The sequence below is a fragment of the Setaria italica genome, chromosome VI (genome assembly GCF_000263155.2).
Source record: "Setaria italica strain Yugu1 chromosome VI, Setaria_italica_v2.0, whole genome shotgun sequence".
NCBI classification, from domain to species: Eukaryota; Viridiplantae; Streptophyta; class Magnoliopsida; order Poales; family Poaceae; genus Setaria; species Setaria italica.
The window spans coordinates 22,515,729-22,526,900 of NC_028455.1; the positions used below are offsets into that span (position 1 = coordinate 22,515,729).

General features: G+C 39.6%; 1 protein-coding gene across 1 annotated transcript; it reads right to left on the bottom strand.

Moving 5' to 3' along the window:
- Window positions 1-5,614: 5,614 nt before the first annotated feature.
- Window positions 5,615-6,455, bottom strand: LOC101752748 (two-component response regulator ORR12). Its single transcript, XM_004973258.2, has 5 exons — window positions 6,362-6,455; window positions 6,170-6,216; window positions 6,015-6,092; window positions 5,791-5,861; window positions 5,615-5,696 (listed from the first exon to the last, which is right to left on the bottom strand). The coding sequence occupies exons 1-5, from the start codon at window positions 6,453-6,455 to the stop codon at window positions 5,615-5,617; spliced, it is 372 nt and encodes a 123-aa protein (XP_004973315.1).
- Between the last annotated feature and the right edge of the window lie 4,717 nt (window positions 6,456-11,172).

Genomic DNA, 11,172 nt, shown 5'->3' on the forward strand with positions numbered 1-11,172 from the left:
TCGGGATCATCTCACCACTCTCCGTGCCCTTGACTGTGTAGTCAAGAGTGACAAGGTAGCCTGGTGCTATCAAAGATTCCTAGATGACATGACCAGATCTGAAAGGCACCAATTGATCTCATCAAGTGAAAACATGAACACTTAATCTAAGCTGCTTGTTTAACTTTACTTCCTTTCATCGACGTGAGCTGTGAGGCTGCTGAAAATAGTGAAGGTGGCCTCTTATTTTGCTAATTTGAACATGAGATGGGTAATGGTTGTTTTTAGTTTTGGTAATTTTTTAACGGAAACCTCACCTCCAATAATGGTTTGGCCAATGTATTGGTGAGTTTTGTATTTATCCTTTATATGATGTATGTGTTTGTTTTAGTTTTGGTAATTTTTTTAACGGAAACCTCACCTCCAATAATGGTTTGGCCAATGTATTGGTGAGTTTTGTATTTATCCTTTATATGATGTATGTGTTTGGTTGCATGTACCAGTTCATCTATGCAATTGTTCAAGTTAGATGGTGGTCCTTTTATTTGGTTGGGTGAATCATACCAACTTTTCCGGAAGACCGAGATGAAACCATCCAACTGATAAATTTTTTTACTAAGAGAAGTGAACCTATGGTTCATCGAAATTTACGAAACCATACCATCAAGAATCATCCGTACATGCATCAGTTGATACACCCTACCAAACATATCCTAAAGTACCTTATCCTTCGCATGCAATGTGCGTCAAAGTGCAAGCTTTATATTGAATTCCTCAAGAAAGCTTATTCAGTTCCATTTGTGTGGTGACCTACACTCTAAGTCTGTGATGGACAACCATCTAAAGTGCTAAGAAAAATTAAAGATTGTTCGAGCAATTAAATTTGAATAAAAATTTACCCACATATTTTCCTATATTTCAAATGAATATTAGATTTCTTTACAATTTTGGATGTTTTACTTAATCAAGATCCAAACATAAAAGAATGGCATTGACTTATATTTTAATTATAGCAAAGGAAATCTAAGAGGTCATTTGGCATAGCTCTCAATCACTGTAGCATGTCAGAGGAACACTGTAGCAAACGGCTCCTAGGAGCCGATGAAGCCAAAAGTAGTGGCTTCTCCGGCTCCTCGTTCATTTTAGTTGGAGAGAGAAAAGTAGCTTCTACTATAGTGATCGATACAGTTGCTGCTATAATATTTGCTAGGAGGAGCCAAAGCTGCAAAGAGATGCACCAAAGGGGCCCTTGTAGGCCCTTTTGCTTCTAATACTAAAATGGAAGATTACCATATTTGTATGATGTCATGAAGCTGGTTCTTTTGCTAGCAGGCATCATTGCCATTCAAGGTTAGAAGAAAATACCTTTTGATGCCCATCAATACCCAATTCCTACCTAGTGTACCTACTTGGTGTATTCATTATCACACAAGGGAAGCATCATGGACCCAAAGCCATGTGCTAGCGTGCTGCACATCATGCTGCTCGGTTTCTCCCCCAAGGTTGGGTGATCTTAGATTCTTGTATTCTTTATTGCAAGAATTGGGATTACTCGTCAAGCACCATAATGTGATGTCTGCTGCATCAAACACAGTAAGGAATCGGTGCTTTGTATCCAAAGGAGGTGAATTAGACAAATTTAAAACTTAAACCAACAGCTTCCACTAATTGTAAAAAAATAAACTAGATCATACTATCTAGATGTGCATCTATGGTTGATCTAGTGTGAAACTTACTATCGACAATGAATTTTGCAACCTAGAGCCAATTCTAGCAAGAATTACTCTAAGAAAGTAAAGGCACTCAAGTTGCAAGTATGGAATGCGGAAACTCAAATGAGTGGGTTAGAGAAAATGCAAACTCGGCACAATGATTTATCACGAGCTATCGGTAGCCAAATGCCAACCCTTGACCACGTTGGAGCTCCACCAAAGATATGCTCTAGTCACCAAGTCTCCTAGTAAGGGCTCTGTTTGATTCAGCTTTTATGTGTAGCGATTCTCTAGGAATCAAGCTATCATGAAAAGCTGATGTCCACAGAATCTACTGGTAAGAGAAGCTAAGAGTTTAGTAACCTGAGTTTCTCTATTGGGATATTCTCTAAAGTTGATAATAGCTTGTTTGGTTGCTGAATAGGCCTAGAAGGTCATAGTTACATTAATTTTTTTTACACTACACAAAATTTGATTCTCTCTCTCTCTCTCTCTCTCAAATAACAAAACTACAAACTAAAGTACACGACCAATCATGCTAACAAAGTCATAGCAATAGAATCCCGCAAAGCACTCGTATCACTATCATCTAATGAAGCGTTCCCATCATCCATAATGTTTGTGCTACCATGGACCATCATTGTCATCAAACATAGTTCTCAAAATCAGCATCTTCTATGTCATTTTCTCTTATGAAATTGTGAAGAACCATTACTGCAGTGATGATTTCAAATTGCTTCTACATTGGATAGCTAGGCAAGTTCAAGAGAATTCGCCACATCATCTTCCAAACTCCAAAAGAATGCTCTATCACATTTTGAAGACATGAATGTGAAGAGTTGAACACCTCCTTGGAGCCCACTAGTTGTCGATCATGTTGCCATTCAGATATATGGTACCTTTGACCATTGTAAGGTGCTAGAAATCCCTTCGTGTTGGGATAACCTGAATCTACAAGATAATACTTTACTTCAAGGGCATGTGAAAATTGCTAGCTGTATGTTTCCAATGTGTCTAGCAATACACGAGTATCATGAACAGAACCCAGCCAACCTAACAACAAATATGAACCTCATATCAAAGTCGCAAGCTGCCATTACATTTTGCAAAGCATAACCATATCGACCAAAGTATTTAGGTTGTTCTCTTAATGGGATAGTAACAGGTATGTGTGTTCCATGAATTGCACCAATGCAATCCTTAAAATGAGGTCAAAACCTTGAGTTGTCTTGAATCCTAGAATGCACTATTTTAAAATGAGGATCTTTTGGCTTTATAATGTCACAATCCATACGGTTGACACTTTCTAGTACCTCACTAAACTTCCTACTAATAGTTTCTAGTGAGTGTGTAAACTTATTCTTAACTTGTCTAAAAGATCGTGGTACACTGCATGCTCATAAAAACATTCCTAAGGCTTCCATGCTACAAATTTCCCTCCCAGATTGCAAGCCATACTCATTTACCAATGCATCATGAAGTTGGTGAAATATTGTCCTTCTCATTCTAAACATATCATAACAATCATCACTATTTTGCAGCTGCTCATGTACCCACTAAATTCCAGTTTGGAATGGTACTTTCTTTGGTTTCTTCTTCGTAAATGATCTTCCATGGTAGTTCATACAACGTAGTGCAGCATATGCAATCATGAAATCATCTTCATTATCATTGGTAGCAGGGTTAACATTTTTTTGATTCATAAACTCATCATCACTTGAGTCATCAAATTCAATAGAAGAGCTCACCTGCATGTAACATTATAATACATAAATAAGTAACAGTAAAAAAAAAGTGGTCTCATCGCATAAATACAACACAAAGGGGCTGGTTCACATTATTACACACATAAGTCAATCAACAAATAAAGGAAATAATAACAGTCTACAATAGTTAAATGGAATAACAACATCCTACAGATAACACACACTAATGCTTCCTCTCCTCCCATGATTTCCTCAGCCAGTTCAATCTACCACTTGGAGTCTTTAAAGTGAAAAATACATCACAATTCTCCTTTTTACGAAGAAGTTGTGTGGCATAAAAGTGTTTATCAGTCGACTCTTCTACCCCATCCTAAATTACAAAATCCAACATCTGACCTATCCCATCTCTAACAGGATCAATCACTGGAGAAGTTGCAGAACTAATCTGAGCTTTCAACTCATATGCTTCAACCAACCATTTCAGATACTGATCTTTCAAAGTCTTCTTCTCCTTTCCCTTTCCCTTGGGAGAATCAGAGGCAAGCCTCTTTCATGTTGCACGCTTTTGACCCATCTTTGAGGCCTTAGCCTCACCACCATCAACAACATCCTCACCTGCAATTAATGTCGTCCTCACCTTCACCTGGAGGTTCACCTCCAGTAGTACCCTCTAGTACAAATAAGCTCTCTTTTGAGCAGATAATTGAATCAAACATTATTTGGAGATCTTCTTCATGCTCAAGTGGTGCATCTTTAAACATGGTACAACCTGGCATAGCCTAAAAAGATGACAGGATAATTAGATCCTTAAAACATGAAAGATTGTGATGTTTTATGTGCATTAAACCTTTACAAATTGTTGATGTCTTTAAGGTCACTCATTACATTTTGCCTTTCCAATCCCACCAATCATTATCAGCAATAATGCATCCAGTATGAGGATCCCACCCAAACTAGTGGCCCTAATATTCAAAGACTTCCACTATGTATACATCCTCTTCAATGCATCCCATCTATCGTTCATTTGCATCTATGTGTACTGTCTCTTGGTTCTTTCATGAAATTTTCTAATTGAATTCGCATATCCTACACTATTCAGACAGTGTAACTACCTTTTTTAGCATTCACTTCTCCACACATATTTGATTGAAAACCTTGGTAGTAAATGAATCCCACTTTCCAATACACTTTTGGCCTTTTTCCATCTAAGCATATATCACAGATCAATGCATCAATGTACATGTACGAAAACATTTGACAGATCCCTCTAACTACAAGATGTACAGAGACATGGGATGCTTGATAAATCATGAAGTAATTTGTAGATTGACTACATAACACTCACATATGAATCATTTGCAACCCATTTTTCTAAAATCAGACTAGTCTTTTAGTCAAATTAGAGGAGGAAAATTGTTCTACCTTGGCCTACTGGAGTCGACCTCCACGAGCGCTGGTCAATGTAGATCGGTGGCAAGAAAAGGCTCGAGCGTCAGCCGGAGTGGAGGCCCGACTGGCGGCCAAGGGCGGCCTTCTAGGCTTCAGGCGGACACCGTCCCAATTAGCTTTAGGAGGGCACCATCCTGGCGGTCATGCTCAGGTGGACAGACAAGGCGCAGAGGGGTGGGTGCTCAGGCGGCTAGATAATGCGCATCGGGAAGAGAGCGATAGGGCGCGGAGGCCCAAGCCGTGGGGCACCTAGGGGCCAATGGCAGGGCGTGAAGGGGAGAGCGGGAGGGTGCGGAGGTTATATTTGTGGATACTTCATAGAAGGCCCCATTTATAAGTCATAAAATACATTTTAGAAGACTTCTAGATGAACTTCCATAAAAATAAGCAACATATGATGAAAACAAAATCATGGATTTCCCAAGGGCAAAAGGAGGAACACGATATGTACCTAGCAATGGACTAGCATTGTGGAGAATTAATGAAACCATCATATCCACCATGTCAAAGTTCGAAAAGTTTGTGATACAAAGTCATAATGAAATCCATCATGAGATTAAGCTTATATATGAGACTAGACATCATGTGGATGTAAGGTAAACATTGTTCTTCAAAACCACAACATAGTCTGATAGAAGTTGAATCAGATCACACACACAACTGATAACATAAAAGAAGACCACACATGGTCATATCTAAATAGTAATGACTAGAAAACCCTATATGGTGTTCTTGTAGTCCTTTTTATTTGTTGCCCTCGACAGCTCATCAGGTGTAACTTAGAAGGCGGGGCATGTCAACAACATTAAGAGGCTTTAGGACATACTCCTTTGCCCCAGCATCCAAGCACCTGCATACAAAAGGTGCGCATAATATAAAGTGAGTACATATTGGTACAATTGTCTATCTAATGCAATGTCCTAATATTCCTAATCTCCACTCACTTTTTCATCCTCTCAGGGATGTGGTCAGAGGACATAATCACCACAGGGATGTGCTTCAGCTTAGGTGATTCCTAACCAAGATAAACAAATTTTGTTAGTAAATAATAAGGTCTCCAAATATTTAAAGATGCTAAAGTAAAAAATTCAACATAATATAGATAAATGAAACTATATGTGCCACAATGAAAATTAGAAGTGTTTCTTTATATATGAAAGGACTCTACCTTCACCTCCATTAGAAGATCATACCCAGTCATACCAGGCATACAATAATCAGTCACAATCAACTTCACATCATGTTCCTATATAGGATGATTATGTAGAAGAACATGTCAAACATTGTTTATAACCAAATAAACTATATAAACTATTGACATACCCTATTTAGAAACTCCAAGGCTTGATTTGGACCCTCCATAATAGTCACTGCAAAATAATAATACTCTTTTAGCAAAATAAGAAATATTGGACATCAAAGCACTTAGATGAACACAAAGAAGACCGAAGACAATAAGCAATATAACAAAAAAGATTGCTCATAATGCAGTTGATGGTTTCAACCATATTGCACCTCGAGCATTGCAGTTCTTTAAGAGTTGGGATGCAACAAGACGATCAATAAAGGAATCATCAACTACGAGCACATGAGGGGCATCAGTGGCCATGGTACTCTCAACACTACTTCCGCTTCCTTCCTTTGGGGAAGAGCTTGCAAATATGTGATATAGGACTGTTTATACTGCAATTTTGTTTGAGGGAGTGAACCTAGAATGGGCCTGTTTATATAGCCCTTTACGGCTGTACTAGTGACATCTTTAAGATAGAGAAATAGTTACTTGTGGCTTTACAATATATATGCTTAAGATATAGATTTATAACTTGAAGCTATACTGGTCATATCTTTTATGATAGAGAATGAGTTTGCAGCTATCCTTATGATATGATTAGGATAGAGATTGATTTTACAGCTAAACATGAATCCTCAAGGTAGAGAAAGAAAAGATAAATTGTAGCAAGGATTTTAATAATCATATACATCTTAGTAACACAACAAGAGAGCGCATCCTAAAGATATAGTATATACCCTTAATGAGCTGTGTGGACACATTTTGCCAGCATATAAAAGCTTTTTATTTCTATGTTATATCCTCAAGGTAGAGAAAAATAAATAAATAGTAGCAAAGGTTGTAACACGACAAGTGAACACATCCTCAAGATATAGAATGTATCCATAACGGATTGTAGACACATTTTGCCAATGTATAAAAGTCTTTCATTTGTATGTTTTGACTCTACATCAAGCAAGTAGTAATTTGGTCATCCCAAGAAGGGCATGGTAAGCTTTTGGGCCTAGAATTTGAAGGGTCTTAGTGGTCTTATGGTTCCCTTGAAATTGATGGTCCATGGTTTGGGCCTAGCTCAATCCTTATTTTGGTAGTGTTGACAACTTGAATATGTCATATGAAATAAGGAATGCATTAAATTAACTCACTGGTAACTATGATAATAGTTGTTTCCAATTTTATAAGAATGGACACCTGTTGACGCCAGATTTCATCACTAGTAAAATCGGCGCCAAGAAGAGAGGGAATCGGTCGAATGGTGCTACAGTACGAGATCGGCCGATGACTTCTGTCTCGCTTCGGATCGAACGTGCCGGGGTCCCAATCGGTTGCCTTTTGCCGATAAGGAATCGACCGATTAGGAGGTTGGGTTAATTGGGCCTGTATGGGCTTAGAAAGAGATAAAAGGATAAGGGGGAGATCAGCCCATGAGGCGTATGATAACCAACCTAGCACGAATCGTGCTTGTAAATATTCGTTTTCTGTTTGAATTAGGGATAGAATTCTAGTCAGTTAAGAAGCCATCTGTACGGGGCTATAAATAGCTACCTTTGTAAATCTGTAATCATCAACAAATCAATACAACCAACTACTTTTTCCTCGTACTTACTTTCAAGCAGGCGACTTCGCCAAATACTTTCTCTTTTCACGAGTTCGTGCGAGTTGGCAGGGCTGCATCAACTTGATCTCCGGCCAATCTTGTAAGTTCCGTTTACCGAATACATTCTAAGCTTTAACTTCGGGCGTATCGCTGTTGTTTCATTTAGATTTATTCACTAGTTATCGATATTTACTAGAATCATAGGTTTTACCTGTCTTTCTAGTTTTATCACCAGTTATCCAGCTAGGAATCGGTAGTTTCAGCTTTCTTCACGTTCTGCTGTTAAATTCATCTATTTTATATTGCCGATTAGATCTATTCCTAGTGTTGTTATCATAGCTTTGCGTCGATTACTCCAGTAGTTTTCTGTCTACAAGGCTACAGTGATCGGCTGTCTCATAGCCGATTTCTTTATTACGGCAAATCGGCCGGTTCGCTGATAAGCTCTCTCGAGATCGGAAATTTAGCCGATCGTGATTTCTGGACTTGACACGTATTCTTCCTTGCCAATCAACAGGTCAGATTGGCTGGCACGCCGCGCGAACCGCACCAGGGCAGTCACCCGAACAGGAGTTAAGCAGATTCTCCCGGGTCGTGTGTCGGACACTGGGATTCGGTTGACCGATTTCTAGCGCCAACAACACCTAATTAAATGGTTGCTAGTACATGAAAATTAGAATCCTAACAACTATCATGGATAAAACATCGTGTAATGCTTGGCAACCTACCAAGGGATACCCTAAGGTAGTAGATTGGTTGGTAAGGTTTAAACGATATTAGTAACTTTATGATGATGATGGGACATGATTTAGATAGGTTCAGACCGCTATTGAGCGTAATACCCTATGCCATGTATGATCTATTACCTTGCTTTGAGTGTTATTGATGAATTGAGTTGGTCTAAGTCAAGGCTCAGTTGGTTCTACCAATCTAGGGACCTCTACCCTCCTTTATATATCCTAGGGGACATGACAAGTCTCGTAGTTAGTTACAATGTGGGAATTCGAATTGGAGTACAATTGTGCGTGTGTTTGGGGGGAGTCCTAGTATAACTCCATCTTCTTCCTTCCTTGCAGATACTCGAGGGATCTATCCCATGGAAGCCCTTGAATGCTTCATAGTTGAATAGCGACCTTACTTGAAGTCTTGTTGATTTGATTCCTTCGTGGCCTGGTGCTTTTTCACCTTGCCCAATACTATCTCCACCAAGATCATCTTCTAGTTTTTAAGAGGCTATGGAGAGCTCCATTAATATCTTGAATATATGCACTGTAGGTGAAGTATATGTGCTTATCCTGCGAGCCTTATGTTAATTCGCATAACTGCCCCAAGGGTCCAAGAAATCTTTAGTATTGTTCCTTTTGTCTTGAAAAATCAACGATGGGCACCGACATGTGCACCATTCGGTCCGAGGATCAAAGAACATGATTCTTGTAGTAGCTCCTATTAAGTGTGGATGTCCCATTATTGATTGGTGTAAATACTCGAGTGTCATTATGGCATCCCGTTTATGAGTTTCGACAACTATGAGTACTAGGCTAGCGTCTTGGCATCGCTGTTGATGGCAGTTAGCGCGCCAATTTATGAACCGCAAGCGCACTGATCAGTTGTAGCTTTTTCCTTAGAGTATTCGTCCAAGGTTTATCAATCTGTCGATCGGCTGCGAACTGACTAGGTTTTTCCATCTAATCTAATGAAGCAATCCTAACATGAAGCATCAATTGCATATAAAGTCAAACTTGTTGTAAAGATCAAAAGCATGAATAAGTGTGGATCACATCCATAGATATATATGATATAACACCACCAAGGGCAGCAAGAGCCTATCATCTTTTAGTTATAGTTCTAGCCAACGAGCAAGCACATCATGCATCTCATCCAAAGCAATCTTTAAACTACTACCTCTGGTCAACCTCCTGAAAACCCCCACCCTATACGGAAGCAGACCCCGTCACGACCCCCCTATTGGCGTAGGCAGTTTAAGGGCACGAACATAGGTGAACATGTACAACTATCATGAAGGGTCAACATACTAGATCTAATCACCATGATTACATAAAGTATACTATGTAGTCTAAACTATAGCATTAGACTAAGGAACAAGCATATTCATGATAGACATAAAGCATAAAAGGAGGCACTGAGCTGCTAACAGATCAGATGACATGAAGAACATGGCTCACATAATAGATGTATTAGATCATCACCTCCGAGTACATACTATCGACGATCTCCTGAACTCCACCATGGCACAACCGTGCAGGGAGGCCATGTTGGCTAGGGTTTGGCCTAAGCCATCTCCTAGACAACTCCGAAGACTTGTCGATGCGCGTGCCGATGGAGATTGGGCATATTTATAGTCCAAAGGTGTCATGGTTTAAATTGGAAGGCAATGTGGCAAGGAAACACCCTGGGCCAATCGGCCTGGGTGGGTCTAGGCCGATTGGCCTAGGCCTTCTTTTTGCCGTGTCGCGTCCTGCTTTGTTCCTAAGTCTTCTCAGGTGTTCTGAAGTTTTCTTTTCACTTGCATGTGGGCCTGGCATGTCGATAGCTTCGTGATGAGATTGATCTTTGATAACTTTCCAAATCTCTGCTTGATCCTCTTTGATCTTGAAATCATCTTGCCATATCTTTGCAAACCTAGCCCTTAAGTCATCTAGGAGGACTGTTTGCCAAAAATAACCACGAGAGGGGGCCAGAGGACCCTAGGCTGATCGGCCTAGGCCTCTATAAGCCGATCGGCCTAGGCTCTTTCTGAGCCCGTTGGACTTCGTCTTCATCTGGTTCATTGCTACTTCATTGATTTATCCAATTATGCTCCATTTAGTCAAATTTTTGCAAAAATAGAATATCCTCCAAAATATGATGCACATGTGAAAATGACTGGTTTATTTGATAGGATCAATAGTTTAGGTACTAAATTCATGAAATTATTGAAGATAAACAGGGGTAAAAGTGTGTCAATAAAGAGTGACAACAACCACGATATATGAGTCCAAATGAGGGCATGCTAAGGAACTATAAAGAGGACCAAGAAGTTCTTGAGGAGAGGCATAGAGTGTTGTACTTGGTTGCATGAATAGCCTTATTCCCTTGCTATGTTTGTATGCTTGGTTTATATGCTCGTATGCTAGTCATATACCCTTGCTATCATAGTATAGATTTTAGTGCTCTCATGTATGTCTATAGTATACACTAGTAGCATTTATATTTGAGTGAGATCAGTTCTCGTACTCACGGGTACGTCGCTCTGTATTAATACAAGTGCATAAGTCTACTACGGGGGGCTCAAACGTAGTTAGGATGCAGTAGTAATCAATAGCATAGACGTGGTATCTAGGCTAAGGGTTATTATTCGTTTACCGTATATCCCACGGGCCGTAGAGGTAGGCCGTAGGTGGTGACACCCTATTGGTCCTTTGTAATCCTCTACGTTCA

Excerpts from the sequence above, each read along its gene's own strand:
- LOC101752748 (XM_004973258.2), bottom strand. The coding sequence starts at position 6,455 with ATGGCCACTGATGCCCCTCATGTGCTCGTAGTTGATGATTCCTTTATT. Across the intron at positions 6,217-6,361 it reads AAAGAACTGCAATGCTCGAG|TGACTATTATGGAGGGTCCA; the intron begins GTGCAATATGGT and ends ATTATTTTGCAG. Across the intron at positions 5,697-5,790 it reads ATCCCTGAGAGGATGAAAAA|GTGCTTGGATGCTGGGGCAA; the intron begins GTGAGTGGAGAT and ends TTTTGTATGCAG.